Source organism: Carcharodon carcharias, chromosome 17 (genome assembly GCF_017639515.1).
Source record: "Carcharodon carcharias isolate sCarCar2 chromosome 17, sCarCar2.pri, whole genome shotgun sequence".
Lineage (NCBI taxonomy): Eukaryota > Metazoa > Chordata > Chondrichthyes > Lamniformes > Lamnidae > Carcharodon > Carcharodon carcharias.
The window spans coordinates 114,778,023-114,801,571 of record NC_054483.1 but is presented as its reverse complement, the minus strand read 5'-3'; the positions used below and the strand labels follow the sequence as shown (position 1 = coordinate 114,801,571).

The window sequence follows — 23,549 nt, the reverse complement described above, 5'->3', positions numbered from 1 at the left end:
ATTATGCAATAGATTCACAGCACTTTGACATAAATGTGTAAGGAATGATTTTCAAAGTAATTTTTGGGTGCACACTAAAATAAACTGAGGGTGCAGGATAATAGCCACAGAGGCTCTTCATGCATAGGACCATAAACAATTGGAAATAAGAAAGGTGAAAATTGAGATAATATAGAACACCACCGTCTGGTCTGCCAGTCAAAACGTATAGGGAGAGAGGAAGGAAGGCTGAAGGGGTTAATGAGCATTAAAATTGTTCCTGTGAAACTTAATCCTTCAACCGTTTGAAAACCTTCAGAAATTACTCAGAACCATCAGGCATCAAATTTGGCAATCTTTGAGCTGATTAACCGATATGTGCTCACACATAACAGAAGGCTGATGAGGTCATTCGAGCGGGTCTAGTAAATTTGCAAAGTTGTCCTACCATCAGCCACCACTTTCTTTTCACATCTGCAACACATTCAGGATGAATTTACTTTTTGTCCCAACAACGTCCCACCATTAAGTAATAATTGATTTATTGAATATGACAGCAGTGTCTACTTGTATTAAAACGTTATCGAAAACAGTTAAAACCAATTTTGTGGTGAGAAACAAGACTTCACACAACCGACTGCAGTTGCAGGCTGAGTTCATAAATTAGCGGGGGGTGGGGGGGGGAGCGGGGGAAGAGGAAAAAAAAACTTGCTTATGATGTTCAATATTTATGCTGACAGTACATCGGTTGAGATTTCTATGAGCTATTTAGATATTCCATTTTATCACAAACCGTTCAGGTCCCCTAAAGAATACTAAACAGCTTGGAAAAATTCAGCCCAATTTATTCTAATTTTGCTTGTCGTGCTTTTATACATTTCATTTGATTCAAATTATTGAGTTCAGTGACCATATTCCAGTGAAGTTTCTGTTAAGGTAGAGCTCTGGTGCAGAAGGAGATCTTTAAGGGAGCAGTAATGCTGCCAATTTCATGTCACTGTAAAGGCCCCCGCTTCCCAGCAATGCAGAAACCTCCTTGTGGATGGCAAATTTAATCAACTGAACTTATGTCACAAGGGGTTCGGTAGTGAATTCTGGTTTAAAAGGAGTCTCTTGCGCCTCACTTTATAACTTAAGAGTTGTTTGTAATATTTTGAAAATGCCGACAGTCCCACCTGCAGCCTGAAAGCACTTGGTTTACCGACACAGAGTAGAGCCCTTCACAGTTCAAACCACAGAGCCACATCATAACAGCGTACAAACAATAATGAAAGGATAAAAACCCTCTGTCCATTCAGCCTGTCCCAACCTGTGTATCACAATATATACACTCTCCAGCTGCCCTGAAACTATGTGATCACCAATAGAAACAAAGTAGTGTCCAGTTCGAGTTCCTTCCATGGCAGTACAGTTTAAACACAGCCAGATTTTTAGATATTTTAAGGGTGTCAAAGCCCTAGGGCAGGTATTGAAGAGGTTCACTAAGAGGAGAAAAGGATGAGGGGATTTGCTAAAGAAACTGTGGTTCTTTTCTTAAGACCAAAGTCTAATAGAGTTATTCAAAAATTATGACAGGTTTTGATAAAGTAAATCAAGGAAAAGCTATTTCCATTGGTCACTGCACCAGAAACTAAAAAGTATAAAATTAAGATAATGACCAAAAGAAGGAATGGAAGAGTTGAGAGGATTTGTATTATACAGAGGGTTGCTAGAGCATTGAATGCCTTTACAGAAACAATAATGGAAGCACATTTCAAAATATGATGAGTTATGTTGGGATTTTGGAAACCACCCCCCCCCCCCCACCCCTCCACCCCCACCCCGTGGAAGTTATGCCCCATAATAAATAGATCAACAGCCCTCTGCCATAAGCTTTATGTGAACTGTGTGCTACTAAATTATACAGAACAGGAAGGTTTCAGGTTCAATCCATGAGCTGTGCTGATGCCTGATCTCAACAGAAAGGGTAGTAAAGCTGGGGCTACAAATGACCTCAACATCCCTGGCCTAAAGAGAGGAAAGCAAAGAACTCAGTTAGCCTTCTCAATCCTAAGTTCTATCTAAAATCCCTGCTGGAAAGTTGAATGTGTCGCCATTCATTGGGAACAGGATCGGACTCCAGCAAGATGCTCTCTATTCGCTGGCATCCACTGCATAAGCTCAGGCATGCAGCATGGTTACTTGGGTGAGTTGGTGGTAGAAGTCCAATGCTTAAGAAACAACAGACCAGCAGGAGAAGAAGAAGAGCTTTGTTTCTTTTTTAAATTAAGAGAACATCTTCTATGGATATGATCATATGGTTGTGATCATGTTACTGGACAAAATACCCAGGGGTTTGGATTTATAAGCCAGTTCAAAGCGAGCTCAAACCTCACCACGGAAGCGTGAGAATTTAAACACAGTTTTCCAATAAAACTGGAAATAAAAAGCTGATATCAAGTGACCACATAAAAGCTGGCAGACTGTTCTAAAAGCCCAACAGGTTCACTGCTGCCCTTTAGGAAAGGACACATTGCTTCCCAGCCATACCTGGCCTGGCCCATACATGAGTCTTATAACTACTCTCTGCTGGGCAATAAATGACAGCCATGCCAGTGCATCCAAGACCCAGTAATGATTTTTTTTTTTCGAATTCCTTCACAAGCAGATTTCCTAGTTTTACCTGAGGTCCTCCAGATTAGAAACACTCTTGCTTAGGAGGTGTTTTTCCCGCCTTAGTTTTTTGATCTCCATTCGGAGGAGCCGAATATCCTCCACCCGCTGTCTGTATTGTATTTCGCCTTTATTTAACATGGAATGCTGAATCTTGATCTTCTCATACAGCAGTGCCAGTTCATCATTGCGACGCACGAGCTGAGTGCCTAGAATGTCTCTTTCACTGATAATCTGGCAAGGATGTTTAAAAAAAAAGTTAATTGTAGAAACAACATGAAAACACACTGAAGTCTTGTTCCATCAGTGAACAGGGTGACCAGGAATCAATCTTTGGAACTACATAAGCTTTAAGCTTGAAAAAACAAGGAAGGCTTCCCTGCAATTAAAGACACATAATAAGCTTAATGGCCCTTAATGTTTGCTAATAGGTATATGATGGGGGTAATAATGAAATCATAAATTAAGACTCAGCTTGGAGAATATTGGACAAAATTGATTTCAAATAACCATAAGCTGTTACTTTAGCAAACAAAAAGAAAAAAAAAACTGCTTTTCCGCAATGTACTTGCTATACTTGAACACCACAAGCAACTTAGGCTGCATTTGCAGTATGACTGCGGCATCAGTGTGTAACGTAACCGCTTCCCACTGAAGCAAACTGCATTTATGTCGCACCTTTATCGTTGAAAACTATCCCAAGCCCCCTCAAAGAAGCATAAACGGGCATAGATGTACACACCAGCAAAGAAGGAGGGGCGACCAAAAACTTGATCAAAGATCTGGGTTTAAAGGGGAGTGGTCTTAAAGGAGAAGATGCAGGTGAGCAGAGGCAACAAGGTTGAGTGTGTTATTTCCAGGGTGTGCGGCTGACCAGATGAAGGAATAGTGGGCAATGGTGAGGCAAATGGTGTGGGAAATGTCCAAGCAGTCAGAATCAGAGGAAATTCAGGAGTGGTGCCAGTAAACCCTGGACTAACAATGAAACCCACTGTAAAAGTTGCTTGGTGGGAGAAAGCCCAGTAACCATCTTACACTTAAATAATAATCGTGGCCTTCATTTAAACATTTTAGGAAGCCTTTAGGCATTAATTTCCTTAATTGCAGGAGTCCCACAGGGTAGTGTCCTCGGCCCAACCATCTTCAGCTGCTTCGTCAATGACCTTCCATCCATCATGAGGTCAGAAGTGGGGATGTTCGCTGACGATTGCACAATGCTCAGCACCATTCGCGACTCCCTCAGATACTGAAGCAGCCCCATGTCCAACTGCAAATAGGGGGAAGGTGGTGGCACAGTGGTATTGTCACTGGGCTTGTAATCCAGTGACCCAGGATAATGCTCTGGGGACTGGGGTTCAAATCCCATCACGGCAGAATTTTGCTGAGAAGAGTGTCCTGCAGTCAGCATCATGGTGAAGCAGACTGGGAAGAGTGTCCTGCAGTCAGCGTCATGGTGAAGCAGACTGGGAAGAGTGTCCTGCAGTCAGCATCATGGTGAAGCAGACTGGGAAGAGTGTCCTGCAGTCAGCGTCATGGTGAAGCAGACTGGGAAGAGTGTCCTGCAGTCAGCGTCATGGTGAAGCAGACTGGGAAGAGTGTCCTGCAGTCAGCGTCATGGTGAAGCAGACTGGGAAGAGTGTCCTGCAGTCAGCATCATGGTGAAGCAAACTGGGAAGAGTGTCCTGCAGTCAGCATCATGGTGAAGCAGACTGGGAAGAGTGTCCTGCAGTCAGCATCATGGTGAAGCAGTCTGGGATGAGTGTCCTGCAGTCAGCATCGTGGTGAAGCAGACTGGGAAGAGTGTCCTGTAGTCAGCATCATGGTGAAGCAGTCTGGGAAGAGTGTCCTGCAGTCAGCATCATGGTGAAGCAGACTGGGAAGAGTGTCCTGTAGTCAGCATCATGGTGAAGCAGTCTGAGAAGAGTGTCCTGCAGTCAGCATCATGGTGAAGCAGTCTGGGATGAGTGTCCTGCAGTCAGCATCATGGTGAAGCAGACTGGGAAGAGTGTCCTGTAGTCAGCATCATGGTGAAGCAGTCTGGGATGAGTGTCCTGCAGTCAGCATCATGGTGAAGCAGACTGGGAAGAGTGTCCTGTAGTCAGCATCATGGTGAAGCAGTCTGGGAAGAGTGTCCTGCAGTCAGTTCTTGTTGAAAATAACAAGAGTGACATCAGAAGACAGGATGAGAGAGCGGTGGAGAGATCAGAATCAGTGCGAGTACGGGCAAGGTTCAAAAAGTGATGTCAGCACAAAGGTGAGAGCTGAGTGGTGAGTAGTGGGTAAGTGTTTTTCTCCAGTTTTTCTCCAGTTAAAATAGATTAAGCTAAGGAAAAGTAAGAGTTCTAGATTTTATTTAAAGTACATAAATAATTTTTTTTACTGTATTTAACTTAAAATAAGGAGTTTTTTTCAACTAGAGGCATGGCAGGGCAGCTCAGTCCCATGTTATGTACCACCTGCAACATGTGGGAAGTCCTAGACGTTCCTTGTGCCCTGACCGACCACGTGTGCAGAAAGTGCCACCAGCTGCAGCTACTTGAGCTCTGAGTTTCGGAGCCTGAGCGGCAGCTGGAGGCTCTGAGGTGCATCCGCGAGGCTGAGAGTTTCGTGGATAGCACGTTTTAAAACGTGGTCATCTCGCAGCTTACAGAAGTGCAGACAGAGAGGAAGTGGATGACCATCAGTCAGAAGAAAGGTGCCAGGCAGGTAGTCAGGAAATCCCCAGGGTGCATCTCGCTCGAGAACCATTGGAAAACTGTGGCACTGTGAGTGGCTCAGCTGCACGGGGGGAGGATAAAGAGAGGAAGAGCAATAGTGGTAGGGAACAGACAGGCGTGTCTGCAGCCATAGACGTGACTCCAGGATGGTATGTTGCTTCCCTGGTGCCAGGGATAGATGTCACTGAATGGCTGCAGGGCATTCTAAAGGGGGAGGGCAAGCAGACAGAGATCATAGTACATATTGGTACCAACAACATTGGTAGAAAGAGAAATGCGGTCCTGCAAGCAGAACCTAGGGAGCTAGGAAGCAGATTAAAAAACAGGACCTCAAAGGTAGTAATCTCTGGATTACTTCCGGTGCCAGGCGCTAGTGAGTACAGAAATATGAGGTCAGTCCAGATGAATGCGTGGCTGGAGAGATGGTGCAGGAGGGAGAGCTTTAGATTTCTGGGACATTGGGACCATTTCTGGGGGTGGTGGGACCTGTACAAGGCGGACGGGTTGCATCTGAACCAGAATGGGACCAACATCCTTGAGGGGAAGTTTACTAGTGCTGTTGGGGAGGATTTAAACTAACTTGGCAAGGGGATGGGATCCTGAGGAAAGGTTCAGCAGGGGGAGATGCACAGCCAAAATTAGAAGAGAGAACAAGTGAGTCTGGAAGGCATAGAAATTATCGGACAGTTAAGGCACAAGGGAGTTTGGCAAGGTTGGATGGTATTTATTTTAATGCAAGGAGCCTGACGAATAAGGCAGATGAGTTGAGGGCACAAATTAACACATGGAAGTATGATGTCATTGCTGTCACAGAGACATGGTTGAGAGAGAGTCAGGATTGGTGACTCAATATTCCAGGATATAGGGTCCTCAGGCAAGACGGGGAAGGAGGTAAAAGAGGAGGGGGTATTGCAATATTGATCAAGGAGTCAATTACAGAAGTAAGGAGGGATGACATCTTAGAAGGCTCCTCAAATGAAGCCATATGGGTAGAACTAAAAAACGAGAAAGGAGCAATCACATTGCTGGGAGTGTACTATATGCCTCCAAACAGTCAGAGAGAAATAGAAGAACAGATATGTAGGCAAATTTCAGAGAAATGTAAAAATAATAGGGTAGTAATAGTGGGGAATTTCAACATCCCCAACATTAACTGGGTTAGTCATGGTGTGATAGGTTTAGATGGAACGAAATTCTTAAAATGCATCTAGGAGAGCTTTTTAAACCAGTGCGTAAAAGGTCCTGGACTTAATTTTAGGAAATGTAGCCGGGCAAGTGGTAGAGGTATCAGTGGGGGAGCATTTTGCAGACAGTGATCATAACTCAGTTAGATTCAAGGTTGTTATGGAAAAGGACAAGGATGGGCTAGAAATTAGAGTTCTAAATTGGGGGAAGGCCGATTTTAATAAGATCAGATATGATTTGGCCAGAGTGGACTGGGAGCAGCTACTTTTAGGTAAATCTGCGTCAGAGCCATGAGACTCATTCAAGAATGAAATAGGGAGAGTACAGGGCCAACATATTCCAATAAAGATAAAGAGTGGGACTAACAAATTCAGGGAACCCTGGATGTCGAGAGATATACAGGATTAGCTAAAGAGAAAAAGGGAGGCTTATGGCAGATACCGAGGGCTCAAAACAGCAGAAGCCCTTGAGGAGTATAGAATGTGTAGGGGGGAACTTAAAAAAGAAATTAGGAGAGCAAAACATTGAAAAAACATTGGCAGGTAAAATAAAGGAAAATCCAAAGTTATCTTACAAGTACATTAAGAATAAGAGGATAACTAGGGAAAGAGTAGGGCCCATTAAGGACCATAGTGGTAATTTGTGTGTGGAGCCAGAGTAGTAGGGTTCTAAATGAATACTTTGTGTAGGTGTTCACAAGTGAGAGGGACAACATGGGGATGGAAATCAGGCAGAAGGGCTGTGATATAATTAAAGAAATTAGAATAGAAAGAGAAGAGGTTCTAAGTGGTCTGGCAGGCTTAAAAATTGATAAATCTCCAAGCCCGGATGAAATGTATTCCAGGCTGTTGAGTGATACAAGGGAGGAGATAGAAGGGGTGCGAGCAATAATTTTCAATACCTCTCTGGCCACGGGAGAGATGCCAGAGGACTGGAGGACAGCCAATTTGGTATCGTTATTCAAGAAGGGAGGAAGGGATAAACCAAGGAACTACAGGCCAATCAGTCTAACTTCAGTGGTGGGGAAACTATTGGAAGCAATTCTGAGGGACAGAGTTAATCTACTCTTGGAGAGGCTGGGATTAATCAAGGACAGTCAGCATGGTTTTGTTAGGGGGAGGTCATGTCTGACCAATTTGATTGAATTTTTCAAAGAGGTGACCAGGTGTGTAGATGAGGGCAATGCATTTGACGTAGTCTACTTGGACTTCAGCAAGGCTTTTGATAAGGTCCCGCATGGGAGACTGATAACGAAGGTAAAAACCCTTGGGATCCAAGGCAATTTGGCAAATTGGATCCAGAATTGGCTGAGTGGCAGGAAGCAGGATGGTCGAGGGGTGTTTTTGTGACTGGATGCCTGTGTCCAGTGGGGTTCCACAGGGATCAGTGTTGGGTCCCTTGCTGTTTGTGGTATATATAAATGATTTAGACTTGAATGTAGGCGGGTTGATCAGTAAGTTCACGGATGAGATGAAAATTGGTGAGTGGTAAATAGTGAGGAGGATAGCCTTAGGTTACAGGAGGATATAGATGGGCTGATCAGTGGCAAATGGAATTTAATCTGGATAAGTGTGAGGTGATGCACTTGGGCAGGACAAACAAGGTACCGGAATACATGATGAATAGTAGGACCCTGGGAAGTACCGAGGATCAGAGGTTCCTTGGTGTGCATGTCCAGCAGTCTCTTAAGGTAGTGGGGCAGATAGATAAGGTGGTTAAGAAGGCACATGGGATACTTGCCCTTATTAGCCGAGAATTGCATACAACAGCAGGGAGGTTTTGCTGGAACTATATAAAACGCTGGCTAGGCAACAGCTAGAGTATTGCGTGCCGTTCTGGAATCCATATTATAGGAAGGACGTGATTGCACTAGGGACAGTGCAGGGGAGATTTACCAGGATGTTGCCTGGGCTGGAGGGTTTTAGTTATGAGGAGAGATTGGATAGATTGGGATTATTTTCCCTGGAGCAGAGGAGATTGAGGGGGGACATGACTGAGGTGTACAAAATTATGAGGGGCATACATAGGGTAGACAGGGAGGAACTTTTCCCTTTGGTGGAGGGATCAATAACCAGGGGGCATAGATTTAAGGTAAGGGGCAGGTGGTTTAGAGGGGATGTGAGGAAGAATTTTTTCACCCAGAGGGTGGTGGGAATCTGAAACTCACTGTCTGAAAGGGTGGTAGAGGCAGAAACCCTCATAACACTTAAGTATTTGGATGTGCACTTGAGATACCATGGCATACAAGGCTATCGGCCTAATGCTGCAAAATGGGATTAGAATAGTTAGGTACTTGTTTGATTAGCACAGAATCGATGGGCTGAAGGGCCTTTTTCTGTGCTGTAGACCTCTATGACTCTATGACTATGCAGCAAGACCTGAACAATATCCAGGCTTGGGCTGACAAGTGGCAAGTAACACTCGCGCCACACAAGTGCCAGGCAATGATCATCTCCAACAAGAGAGAATCTAACCACCTGCCCTTGACATTGAATAGCACTATTAACATCCTGGGGGTTACCATTAACCAGAAACTGAACTGGACTAGCCATTTAAATACTAGCCATTAAATACAAGAGCAGATCTCAGAATCCCCAAAGCCTGTCCACCATCTACAAGGCACAAGTCAGGAGTGTGATGGAATACTCCCCATTTGTCTGGATGACTGCAGCTCCCACAACACTCAAGAAGCTTAACACCATCCAGGACAAAGCAGCCCACTTGATTGGCACCCCTTCCACAAACATTCACTCCCTCCATCACCAATACACAGTGGCAGCAGTGTGTATCATCTACAAGATGCACTGCAGAAACTCACCAATGCTCCTTAGGCAGCACCTTCCAAACCCACAACCACTACCATCTTGAAGGTCAAGGGTAGCAGATACATAGGAACCCCATCACGTGGAAGTTGCCCTCCGAGCCGCTCACCATCCTGACTTGGAAATATATCGCCATTTCTTCACTGTCATTGGGTCAAAATCCTGGAACTCCCTCCCTAACTGTGCTGTGGGTGCACCTACACCACAGGACTGCAGCGCTTCAAGAAGGCAGCTCACCACCTCTTTCTCAAGGGCAATTAGGGATGGGCAATAAATGCTGGCCCAGCCAGCAAAACCCACATCCTGTAAAAATGAATAATAATTTAAAAATTGCTTTTGGGGTCCTACCGGGCACTATTGCATTTTCCACAGCAACAAGCTCTGTGCTGCAAGAGCTTATTCTGCACAACTAATGAGCAATAACTGAGGGAAATGGGCTAGAGTTCTGACCGAGTTGTGGCAAAAGACCAACCTTCCACTTGTGGTAAAATCACATCAAGGGAAAATTCATCCCTGAATGTTAATGTTACAAAGCTAGGAAACATTCAGCATCAATTCCATTCCACTGATCCAGTGACGCCCCCCCCCAACCCCGCCTAATGAAAGTCCACGTCAGGGCTAAACCTGGTTTGACGGTAAGCCCCACCCCCCCCCACCCCCCCAACCCCCAATAGCCTACTGACATGCAAGGGTATATTTTACGATGTGCACTTCCAGCAGAGTTGCACATACGATGAAAACGTGTTGGACATTTGGGCACAGAGTAAAACTCATGGGAAGGGCACACCAGATTTCTGAAGCAAGTGAGATTGAGGGTGCAGAAGAACACAAGCACAACAGTTTTAGGGGGATGGTAACATAGTGATAATGTTACTGAACTATTGACCCAGGGGCCCAGACTAATAGTCCAGAAATGTGAATTCAAACTCCCCCTCCATGGGAGCTGGAGAAATTTAAATTCAATTAATTAACAAATCTGGAATTAAAAAAAACTACTATTAGTAATGCCGACTATGACACTACCAAGTTGTTATGAAAACCCATCTGGTTCACTGGTATTCTTTAGGGGAGAAAATTTGCCATCCTTACCCTGTTTGGTTTACATGTGACTCCAGTCCCACAACAATGTGGTTGACTCTTAACTGCCTGCCGAAATGGCTTAGCAAGCATCAGTTGTAGGCGGCTCATCACCACCTGCTCAAGGGCAACTAGGGATGGGTAATAAACGCTGGCCTAGGCAGTGATGCTCCCATCCCAAAAACAAATTTTATAAAAAGCCTAGAACTATGTATAAATAAATGCTAAAACACAGAACTTAAACAAAACTGCTGATTCTGTAAGAGGGGACTGACAACTGCTATTCAGAAATCACAGCGCATAATTTTAAATGCTTGCATTCATATAGTACTTAGTTACCTTTGCTGACACTCTCAAATTGCAGCGTCGTTTTAGAATGGAATGAATTAATCGTCTCGCAATCCAATGTGACATACCTGGTCCAACTCTTTCTTTTGCCGAATCCTCTCTGTGTCAGCCTCATTAATAATTCTCAGCAGCTTTCTTTCCTCTGTCTCTTGGTTTTCAATGAAAATCCTGGTGTCCTGGGCCTGTTGCTTCATCTTCTGCAGTTCAGTCTGTGGTTAGGAAAGAAAGGGAGAGCGTTTTGAAATAGCTGAAATTGTGTAGAATGGTCAATGGTTTGAAAATTTATAGATCCTGCATGGATTCCATTGGAATAGAAGCTTTGTAACATATGCCCATAACATAGCTATAACCAAGTGTAGTAATGTCTTGGGGTACAACTCTGCTCAATGACAGAATAGTAGCTGGTGAAGCACCAGCAAGTCTGCTCCTGCCAGAATTCTAATTCTTCCCCAAACAATGCAAGCAGAAATCTAAGTATTACAGGTTCCAAGGGACTGAATTTCCACACTATAATTTACTTTTTTAATCAATTGGTTTGCCCTCTGAATTTATTATCAAAGAAGGCAGGAATTAATTGCACAGTCATATATTTACTTATGTTTCATTTTTTTTTAAAAGAGTTTTTTCTGTCTTTTATGAGACTGGCAGATATGCCTAGAAATAGACTAATTTTCCATTTTGATCTCTCGGCATCAGCATTAAGGTTTCTCATACATGACGTACATATATCCTAAATTTAAAATTATTGAACAGATAATCTTTGAGGGGTTGGGGCGGGGAGAGTGCTGGCCAAAAATAATCATAGAATGGTTACAGCACAGATGGAGGCCACTTAGTCCACAGTGTCCATGCCAGCTCTCCACAAAATCCACTCAGCTAGTCCTTCTCACCTGCCCCTACCCCATAGCCCTGTAATTTTTTTTCTATTCAGATGCTTATCCAATTCCATGTTGCAATCCACAATTGTGTCTAGCTCCACCACACTCTCAGGCAGTTTCCTGATCCTAACCACTTGCCGTGTAAAAGAGATTTTTCTTCATGACGCCGTTGGTTTTGCCTATGACCTTAAATCCATGTTCTCTGGTTCTCGCCCCTTCTGGTAATGGGAAGTTTCTCTCTATCTGTTCTGTCTAGACCCCTCATGATTTTTGAACTCTTCTATAAAACTTCTTCTCTAAGAAGAACAATCCGGCTTCCCCAATCTATTCACCTAATTAAAATCCCTGGAACCATTCTCATGAATCTTCTCTGCACTCTCTCTAAGGCCTTCACATCCTTCCTAAAGTACATGCCCAGCATTGGATACAATGCACCAGTTGAGGCCAAACCAGCATTTCATAAAGATTCACCATAACTACTTTGCTTTTGTACTCTATGCCTTTAATTATAAAGCCCAGGATTCCTATTGTGTTTCTAACACTTTCTTCAACAGTTTGTACACCTATGGCCCCAGGTCTTTCTGCTCTTGCACTCCCTTTAGAATTGTGTTCTTGAATTTTTATTGCCTCTCCTCATCCTTTCTACCAAACTGTACCAGCACACACACTACATCGCATTAAATTTCATCTGCCACATGTCCTCCCCTTCCGCCAGCCTCGCTATGTCCTCTTGAAGTCTATCACTACCACGGCATCCTCACTATTCACTTCTGGTTTCTGGCTCTGTGCTGAAGGTAAATTTCATCCAAGGTCTCTAGTTCAAACTAATGGTGGTTTGAAATTAGTGCAGAATCATGGTCAATTTTGTAGATCACACCCACAAGGCATGGGTTCAGGCTGCTTAGATTTCTTTCATCTAGGACCCTTACAAACTGCAGAGAGGAGCCCAGCATCATTTTGAGTGGAATCAAATGCAGCTCCCAGAAGGGAAAAAAAACAAGTGTGCCAACATTGCTTATGAGACATCTTAGGGCTTTTTTATTCCCACATATCAAATCATCTAATCTATGAAATTTTAAGTTTCCCTCATCGGCTACAGAACTTACCATTCATCTCCTTTTACCCATGAACACTGGTTAATCTGATGGACCATCATCTACTGGAGAGTTACTGAAGCTTATCTGAGCAGCAAATAGGCTAACAAAGAACCAGGAAGATAAATGATCCAGACCGCCAACTGTGACCTATTCTCAGCTCAAATCAACAACAAAGGAAAGTATATCTTAACTGATCCGCATCTGGTTATAAAAAACATGCTAACCTCTTTGATCACACAAAACTGCTTTCAACTGGATATTTTTCTTTGGTAATTGAAAATAACTGTTGTCTGCGTCTCTTGCACTATTAGCCTTTGATTCAGGCATTTAATGGGGCAATGCCATATGCCAATACCAATGAAATACAGAATAATTGCCACTGACAGTAGGTTTGGAGAACACAGTACTGAGTCACATTCCTTCTCCTTGATACCAAAATATACAACATGCAACAAAAAGAAAGATTTGCATTTATACAGTGCTTTTCATGACATCTGGGCACGCCAAGACACTTTACAGTCAGTGAAGTATCTTTTAAAGTCTAGCCACTGGTGTAACGTGATCAAAAGTGGCAGCCAATTTGTGCACAGTAGGATCCCGCAAACGTCAATGTGCTCATGACCAATCCGTTTTAACGGAGTTTTAACAAGGGATAGATATTAGCCAGGACATTGAGGATAACCCCTCTGCACTCTTTCAAAATAGTGCCATAGAATCTATTAGCTCCAGCTCAGAGGGCTTACATGGTCTTGGTTTTACGCCTTTTCGAAAGCTAACAGCCCTGATAGTGTTTCACTCAGTACTGAACTGCAATGTTAGTCTAGATTTTACAGTCAAGCCTGCAGTGGGACTTGAAGCCACAAGATTCTGACTGCTGACTAAGTCACGGTAAATACTAGTGAAAGAGTATCATTCATTGCCACCTGCCAATAGCCTGTTTGGGAAACGCAATCACAGTACATGATGCGTACGTAAATTATCTCACAAAAAAAACGGGAAAAAAGTGTGAAAAATAAATCTTGCAGCTTGCTGTAAAAATATCTTGTCAAATGGCGACTGAGTGCAGCCGTGAACCAGGACACACGGGTGGCCAACTATGTGGTAAGAGTTCAAGCTGCTGGAAAATTAAGTCTGACATTTGTGAAGAAAGGCCGACTGAATCAGTGCTTCATTCCAATGTGGGCAGCTCTCTGCTGAAGAATGAGTTGAGGAAAGGGCTGCATATAGTGGAAATGATTAGTTTTAATGGACCCTGCATCATGTGGGAAGGTTGCTAGAATACATGCTCACCGTCACACAAAATGTATTAGCATGTTGACAATCTTAACAAACTCTGCGCCTGACCATAACAGAAAGGCAATCGGAGAAAGAAGGACTTGCATTTATTTGTAGCTTTATCACACCTCAAAATTGTGCCTTTTATATACAAGTTATTTTGAAGTGCAGTATTTTACAGAGAACAATGTGACAGTGGCTGTATTCACAGTCATACGAAAGGCCAGGGGTGAGTACTAGTTTACAGCAGTGGTTCTTAGAGTGTGGTCCCTGGACCAGAGGCCTTCAGGTGGCAATGGGCCCAGACCAATAAAAGCATTTCAGCAGGGGGTTCTACGTGACAACTAAAGTGAATTGTTGACTTTGGTGATTGACATCTTTAAGTGATTATAATAAGTTGTTCTTTCTGTGATCTCTTTTGTCAATTTCTGTTTATTTGGACAATATTAAGAGGTGTGAAGTGTTTGAAACCTCTATTATTGATGATTTAATGGTCTGCCTAATTGACACTAAGATAGAGTTGTAGACACTGCAGTTTGTTTCCAAAAGAAGGTCTTTTTTTCTCTCTCAGCAGTTCCACACGCCATTGTAATTATAGGGCTCTTTGGTATATACATAATGCATACTGGGTGAATGGGTATGGAAGGATGTGATTTAGCACAGAGTTGGCATGGACTGTATAAGGGGCCATGGGGAATGGTTGGGGACATGAGTTGGTATGCATTGTTTAAAACAATGTGGGGGACATGAATTGGCATTGAGTTGGCATGAGTTGGCATGGAAGGTATAAGGAGTCATGGGGGGGGGCAATGTTGAGGGAGTGTCAGGTTGAGGGTTTGAAGGCCTAAAATCTTCTGACACAACTGGGACAAAGTCCCAAAGAACCAAGACAGGCCTTCTAACCAGGCTCCTTCAGCACTTCCCCACCCCTGTGGACACCAACTCTCTGCTTCCACGGTTGCCGGGCCAGATACCTGCTTGTGCCCACCCACAACACCAAATCCCCTCTCTTCCCCTGCAACTCCCGCCCCACCCCCCACATCCCCACTCATCCTGGAGCAAAGATTGTTTGTATCGGAGCACAATTTACAGGGGCAGGCCCAATTAGTCAGTTACCTGCCTTGGTAGCTAAAATTCATCCCTTAGTATCCAGAAATCTATCGATCTCTGTCTCAGTATAGTCAAAGACTGAGCATCCACAGCTCTGTTGGCTCACCAGCACACTCTCAATTGTAACTAGGGATGGGCAATGAATGTTGTTTTATTTCCAGTGACCCTCACATTCCAAAAATAAATTTTTTAAAATTCCAAAGATTCACAAAATGGAGGGGAGCAATCCATTCTTATCTCAGTCGTCATTGGCCAACACCTTCTCCTAACACTATGATCCTTTATCGCTGAAATTTGATACTGGAGAGTGATAGCAGCAGTGCATATATGTCGTTACTCACAATCAAGAGAACTCTCAGAAAGTAAGTGCAGTAATACTAGTGACATTAAATTGGTTTGAGGCCAAAGGCATCAACAAAATAAACTTCAAAGTGAACATCGACCAGTTAGTGTAAGTAGTTGAATGCGGCTTTTGGAGACCCTTTTAACACCATGCAGAATCAATAGCTACAGGCAGGACTTCACCATAAGACAGCAATGCACATTTAAGAATGAACATTGCCGTGCAACAGCATTACCATCACTGAGTCATCCACCATTAACATCTGGAGTTACCAGTGACGAAAAATTTAATTGGACCAGCCAAATACTGTGACCAGAAGCGTAGGTAAAAGGCTTAGAATTCTGAGGTAAATAACTCACCTCCTGACTCCCCAAAGTCTGTCCACCATCTATAAGGCACAAGTCAGGAGTGTGATGGAATACTCCCCATGTGCCTGGTGGCACATGGAAGCTCCAACAACACTCAAGAAGCTTGACACCATCCAGGACCAGATGCGACTGTAAGAGCAGGTCAAAGGCTGGAAATTCAGCGGACACTGACTCACTTTCTGACTCCCCAAAGCCTGTCTGCCATCTACAAGGCACATGTCAGGAATGTGATGGAATACTCTCCATTTGCCTGAATGAACACTCGATAAGCTCGACACCATCCAGAACAAAGCAGCCTGCTTGATTAGCACCCTATCTACTACCTTGAACATAGCGGTAGCAGTGTCTACCATTTACAAGATGCACTGCAGCAGCTCACCAAGGTTCCTGCCAAACCTGCAATCTCTACCACCTCAAAGGACAAAGGCAGCAGATGCAAGGGAACACCACCACCAGCAAGTCACACTCCTTCCTGACTTGAAATTATATCATCGTTCCTTCGCTATCACCGGCTCTAGATCCTGGAACTTCCTCCCTAACAGCGCTGTGGGTGTACCTACAGCACATAGACTGTAGCGGTTCAAGAAGGCAGCTCAGCTCCACCTTCTCAAGGGCAGTTAGGGATGGGCAATAAATACTGGCCCAGCCAGCAACGCCAGCATCCCATGAAAGAATTAAAAAAGGACAATGCAAACCCACTTCATTGGCACCTACACACATTCACTTCCTCAACTACCAACACAGAGTGGCAACAGCCTGTGCCATCTGCAAGATGCACTGTAATAACTCACCAAGCCTCCTTCCACAGCACCTTCCAAATCCACAACTCTACTACTAAAAGAATAAGGGCAGCAGACGCATGGAACACCACCCTCTGGAGGTTCCCCTACAAGTCACTCACCATCCTGACTTGAAACTATATCACCATTCCTTCACTGCCACTGGGTCAAAAACCTTCGTTACAGCATTGTGGGTATACCAACACCACATGGACAGCAGCGGTTCAACCAGGTGGCTCACCACCACCTTCTCAAGGGCAACTAAGGATGGATAACAAATAAACAAATGTGCAGCATCAGATTTAATGCTGAAGAAGCTTTTGCTTTTTTCTTTATTCTTTGATGGGATGTGGGTGTCACTGACAGGGCCAATCTGTTGCCCATCCCTAATTGCCCTTGAACTGAGTGGCTTATCAGGCCATTTCAGGTGACAGTTAAGGGTCAATCACATTGCTGTAGATGATGGCCAGACCAGATAGGGACAGCAAATGTTCTTCCCTAAAGGGCATTAGTGAACAAAATGGGTTTTTTTTTTTAAAGATAATCAACAATATTTTCATGGTCACTATTAGTGAGGCTAGCTTTCAATTATGGTGTTTTTTCTTTAATGATTTTAAATTCCATCAACTGCTGTGGTGAGATTTGAACCCTTGTCCCCAGGGCATTAGCCTGGGTCTCTGGATCACTAGTCCAGTGACAATACCACTAGTCACCTTCTCCCTCTTTCTAATATATCAAAGCAAAGTTCAGAGGATTAGAAATAATGGTACTGAGACTGCTGAAAACAAAACTCACCTTAATGTTGGCCATTACTGGCCCCGAGGATCTCATTATTGTTCCAGTCAAGTCACACAAGCCATTAATGACCTTAATACCCAATCGGATCACAGTGAAGTTACTAATTCAGCACACCGTAGTTTATGCTGCTCAGCAACTCCCTGCAGGTACCAATCAAACAGCAAAAACATCGAGTAATCTATCCAAACCCCCACTGTAGTTTAATGAAAATAAACAGAAAAGAAAAATATTTTGTCTCAGTCAATCAATAATAACCAATTAAAATATCAGCAATGGTTGCAGCCTGTGAGAGGAGTGTTTTCCTGTTGAAGGGAGGGAGGCAGAGCAGTTGCAATGAGGATGCAGAACTCCCAACCTGCATGGTGGGGCAGTGGCATAGAGGTCAAATCCTGTTCTTTGACCACTATTTGTACTTTTCCTTCACAGAAAGAAAAGCTACAATTTTAGTCAGCATATCATGAGGAGGAGGAAGTGACAATTAAGCCATCTATCTCCACATCATTCAAACTTCCTGTTAGTTTCTATTAGCCCAACAAAAAGGTCCACTGATAAATTAAATACACACTGCAGCAGTTCAAGAAGGCAGCTCACCACCACCTTGTCAAGGACAATTAGGGATGGACAATAAATGTTGGCCTAGCCAGCGATGCCCACACCCCATGAACACGTTAAAAAAAAATTGAATTAATGAAGATGCAAAAAATTGTTGACAATTCAATTTGGTAATGAGAGCTAAGGAAGTATTATTTCAGTAATTCCTACAACCAATACCTTTAGTGTATCTTTTTCCTTCTCTATGCGCTGATATTCCAAGTTTTGTTTTACTAGTGCAGCCTCCTTTGAGCAGATCTCATCCTTCAGCTGGTCGATGTGGTGGTTCATGATCTTCAGCTTGCGTTTCATTTCAGCTATCTCATCCTTAAAGATAGAAATTGTAAAAATGAATAAAAGCCATCTTAAGCAGTTTGTTAAACAATAAAAGATAGTTGAAAAGTTTCTTCTTATTCCATCATTGCGTACATCAATTTTCCCTCATTAATTTCTCTTCATCCTTCCTGAAGCTGTCGATTGTAAGATAGGGCACTGTGAAGCTATTAGCGAAGTGCATTCTCTCTTGCCTCAACCATGTAACTATGATCTATGTACAAGACTACTAGCAATTGGCAGTAGGTTAATAAGCCATTCTGGAGGCTGGTGGGGGAAGCCTAAAAGGCCAGGTCAACCTTGTTCTCACCCAATAGCCACACGCACACATTTCTAGCAAGGATTGCAACCAGAAGGCTCATTTTCACCTTTGCTAACCTATGGGTGATGAAGCCAATTGCAGTGTGCCTGCCCAGTTTATCAAAGATCAGGGATTGAAACTGGGACCTAGTTAATCTGCGTGGTTCAGTTTCTCACTGAATAAACATGATGAGTGATCAGGGAGGCCTCTATAGTGGAAGACAAAACAACTACAGCACAGCTAGGATATGAACTTTGCCAAGCCAATAAACTCATGCGTGAGGTGGAACCCACTGTGGGTTCACCGTCCTACTTTCCAAAATCATCAGCACCTCTCCAGTGAACGGTATCTTTGCAGTACACTTTCAGCAATCCTTTATTTAGCAATGTTGGACACATTAGGTAAGGTATCCATCAACACTTTCAGCATCCAATTAGCCGGTTGGAGAGTAAGATTATTGAAATAATCTTTAATAATCTTTGTTCCTTTTCACAGTGTTTGAATCTTAGTGCTGAAAATGTGACCTGCACACTGACATCCATGATCAAACTTGATTATTAGACTGCATTCCTTTCTGTAATAAAGTAAATGACGTTATAGTGAAAGCAGGTTATTTTGCGAATAAAATTAGTCCTGATGGCTGTGAAATTCATTTTATAATTCTCCATCATCAACTGCATGCTAAAGATGTTTGTCTGGCTCCTTACAGCCTACATTGACTAATTAAAAAGATTAACTACATGATCTGAATTAGGTTATAATTGGCCTCAGCAACCCCAGGCTTGTGTAAGGATGAAAAATGAGCTCCTGAGTGTTTTCTAGTTGACCCTTGGCTGAAAAATGTACAAATGGACACCATGTGAGGACAAGACTGAACTTAGCCAAGGTGATTTCCCAGGTAGAACACCTGCTGACATTTTCCTTCCAGACTCACTAATGAAGAATGAGTACTGAGCAAAATTATATTGTCACTCTGGTAGGTGTCAGCTAACTCATGATGTTTATGATCGGACTTGGAAACTTCCCGATCCATCAAGGTGAGATTCACACAGGGCAATAAATTAGTACTGGTAACTGATCCATCCTTTCTCTCCTTTCCGGGAAAAAATAACTTATGACCTTTAAAATGTTATTTTTCTCCTCAGTTTTCAAATGTTGATGTTTAGAACACATGTGGTGTACACCGGCAACAAATGTTTTTTTTTGGTATCTCATTATCACAATCCTGACTTGTGAACCCAGTACTGTGATAGGCTGCAGGTTTGAATGCGCTGAAAAGGTTGTTGCTGACACCAAGGATGTGGCACCACCGTTAACAGTGAAACCACCGGCTGTGCTAAGTACAGCCTGAAAATAGGAGCACGGTGCACTGACGCAAGTCTAACCTTTCAGTTTAACAAATCGGTGACAAAGCTGCTACTCCCAGTTACGTCACAACACCAATGGTGTGGAAAAGTAGAAAGAGGCTGCTCGAGGTGTTTATGATGATCCAACTTGGAGGCATTTCAAATGTCAGCCAGCAGGAACTGACTTTCAGTGACAAAACAGCCACACAGCACCCACAAAAAAAGTCCACATGGGTACACTGGAAAAGAAGCATACTTTTATACTGCAGAGAGTTACGTTCAATAATACTTATACAAGAGACTGGTCTTTTAATTTTTTCCCTAAGCTTGCCTCCCATCCATTAGCAATACCTTGCTTGCATAGACTTCTTCTTAGGCAGTCCCTTGGAATAGAGGATGACTTGCTTCCACTCCAGTTTGATGGGTTCTGAGATGGCTGATAATTTCAAAGTGAGATCTGTAGACTCTGCCAGCCACATGTGGGGCAGGTGGTGTTTTAAGGGTTGAGTAGATGGGTTGTTTGTGGTTTGTGCGCTCCCTCTGACACCTCAACTTCACCTCTGCACATTCTCAATGAAATCTCTCGATGTGTTCGGTGCCTTCGCGAATGACCCTTCTCCATTTTGGTCAGTCACAAATCAAGGTCTTCCATGAGTCAATGAGTATGTTTGACCTCTGCAGGGATGCTTTGACAGCATCCCTAAAGCATTCCTACTGTCCTCCTGGAGTCTCCTGTTGCAACCAACTTCTGAATAAGACCATAAGACATAGGAGCAGAAATTAGGCCATTCGGCCCATTGAGTCTGCTCCACCATTCAATCATGGCTGATAAGTTTCCCAACCCCATTCTCCCGCCTTCTCCCCGTAACCTTTTATCCCCTAAACAATCAAGAACTTATCTATCTCAGTCTTAAATACACTCAATGACCTGGCCTCCACAGCCTTCTGTGGCAATGAATTCCATAGAATCACCACTGTCTGGCTAAAGAAGTTTCTCCTCATCTCTGTTCTAAAAGGTCTTCCCTTTACTCTGAGGCTGTGCCCTCGGGTCCTAGTCTCTCCTACTAATGGAAACATCTTCCCCACCTCCACTTTATCCAGGCCTTTCAGTATTCTGTAAGTTTCAATCAGATCCCCCCTCATCCTTCTAAACTCCATTGAGTATCGACCCAGAGTCCTCAAACGTTCCTCATATGTTAAGCCTTTCATTCCTGGGATCGTTCTCCTCCTCTGTGAACCTCCTCTGGACCCTCTCCAGGGCCAGCACATTCTTCCTAAAACACAGGGCCCAAAATTGCTCACAATATTCTAAATGGGGTCTGACCAGAGCCTTATAAAGCCTCAGCAGCACATCCCTGCTTTTATATTCTAGTCCTCTCGAAATAAATGCCAACATTGCATTTGCCTTCCTTAACTACCGACTCAACCTGCAAGTTAACCTTAAGAGAATCCTGGACTAGGACTCCCAAGTCCCTTTGCACTCCAGATTTCTGAATTCTCTCCCCATTTAGAAAATAGTCTATGCTTCTATTCTTCCTACCAAAGTGCATGACCTCATACTTCCCCACGTTGTATTCCATCTGCCAATTCTTTGCCCATTCTCCTAACCTATCCAAATCTTTCTGCAGCCTCCCCGCCCCCTCAATACTACCTGTCCCTCCACCTATCTTTGTATCATCTGCAAACGTAGCAGGATGCACTCAGTTCCTTCATCTAGATCATTAATGTATAAAGTGAAAAATTGTGGTCCCAACACTGAGCCCTGCGGAACTCCACTAGTCACTGGCCACCATCCTGAGAAGGACCCCCTTATCCCCACTCTCTGCCTCCTGCCAGACAGCCAATCTTCTATCCATGCTAGTACCTTGCCTCTAACACCATGGGCTCTTATCTTACTGAGCAGCCTCCAGTGTAGCACCTTAACAAAGGCCTTCTGGAAGTCCAAGTAGATAACATCCATTGGCTCTCCTTTGTCTAACCTACTCGTTACCTCCTCAAAGAATTTTAACAGATTTGTCAGGCATGACCTCCCCTTGATGAAACCATGCTGACTTTGTCCTATTTTACCATGCACTTCCAAATGCACTTCTGAAATCTCATCCTTAATAATGGACTCTAAAATCTTACCAACGACCGAGGTCAGGCTAATCGGCCTGTAATTTCCCCTCTTTTGCCTCACTCCCTTCTTAAACAGGGGAGGTTACATTAGCAATTTTCCAGTCCTCTGGGACCCTCCCTGACTCCAGTGATTCCTGAAAGATCACCATTAATGCCTCCACTATCCCTTCAGCGATCTCCTTCAGAACTCTGGGGTGTAATCCATCTGGTCCAGGTGATTTATCCACCTTCAGACCTTTCAGTTTTCCTTCTCTTTGGTAATGGCCACCATACTCACCTCTGCCCCCCAACTCTCTTGAACGTTGGGGATGTGACTCCTGTCTTCCACCATGAAGACTGACACAAAGTACCTATTCAGTTCCTCCGCCATTTCTTTGTTCCCCACTACTACTTCTCCAGCATCTTTTTCCAGCGACCCAATGTCTATTTTTGCCTCTCTCTTACTCTTTATATATCTAAAAAAAACTCTTGCAATCTTCTTTTATATTACTGGTTAGTTTACCCTCATATTTAATCTTCTCCCTCCTTATTTCTTTTTTAATTGTCCTTTGTTGGCCTTTGTAGGCTTCCCAAATCCTGGTTTCCCACTGCTCTTCACCGCATTGTATGCTTTCTCTTTAGCTTTTATGCTGTCCCTGACTTCTCTTGTCAGCCATGGTTGCCTTGTCCTCCCTTTAGTATGCTTCTTCTTCCTAGGGATGTATTTTTGCTGTGTCTCCCAAATTACTCCCAGAAACTCCTGCCATTGCTGTTCCACTGTCTTTCCTGGTCCTGTGCTCCTCCCTCCGAGTCTGATCCCTAGAGACAAGGTCGCGAATCCCTGAGGTTAGCTAGGTTTATACTCACCGCTCTGGTACTCCTCCCTCCGAATCTGGTCCCAGGATTTACTCAACAATCAGCTGCTTTTTCTTTAAAATCCACTTTCAGAAGAGTGTCCCTCACAGGTCTGGTGCACTCCTGAAGGCACTGCCTCTTCCTCTCTCTCCTTTTTTTAGGTTTGAGGAGGAGGGAGGGATGGAAACACTAGAGCAATGTAATGTTTGGGGCTATTCCGTTCTTTGACAGTGGGTCCTCCTCGATTCCCTCCTGAGTCACGGTGTCTGCGGTGACTTCTCCCAGAATGCTTCAGTCACTTCTCACCAGCGCCCTCTGTTGAATAGAGCAGTTGCTTCTGAGGTTTGGTGTCTTTTGAGTTATTAGCGCGTTGATGCCGTGCAAGTTGGTTTGGGAGAGGATGCTCCTGTTGGGCTGCCTTTGTTGCCACCAGATTCGGGGGATCTTTCCACCGCTGGTAGTACTTCTCCAGTCCTTTGAGGTGCCTGCTGTAGGCTGTCCGAGTCTCTGAAGCATGTAGGGCCGCGGGGATCACTGATGCCTGGTAAACCATGACCTTAGTCTCGGGTTTGAGATCCTGGTCCTCAAATTCTCTTTT

General features: G+C 43.8%; 1 protein-coding gene across 2 annotated transcripts in view; it reads right to left on the bottom strand.

The window, feature by feature from the left end:
* The window catches only part of cfap58 (cilia and flagella associated protein 58), a 216,046-nt gene that overhangs the window by 130,345 nt on the left and 62,152 nt on the right, over nt 1-23,549 (bottom strand). For both annotated transcript variants that reach the window (XM_041209910.1, XM_041209909.1), the window contains exons 11-13: nt 18,200-18,346; nt 10,849-10,989; nt 2,642-2,865 (exon numbers count right to left, since the gene is read on the bottom strand). In XM_041209910.1, coding sequence (XP_041065844.1) covers nt 2,642-2,865; nt 10,849-10,989; nt 18,200-18,346 — 512 coding nt within the window. The remainder of the gene's footprint in view (nt 1-2,641; nt 2,866-10,848; nt 10,990-18,199; nt 18,347-23,549) is intronic.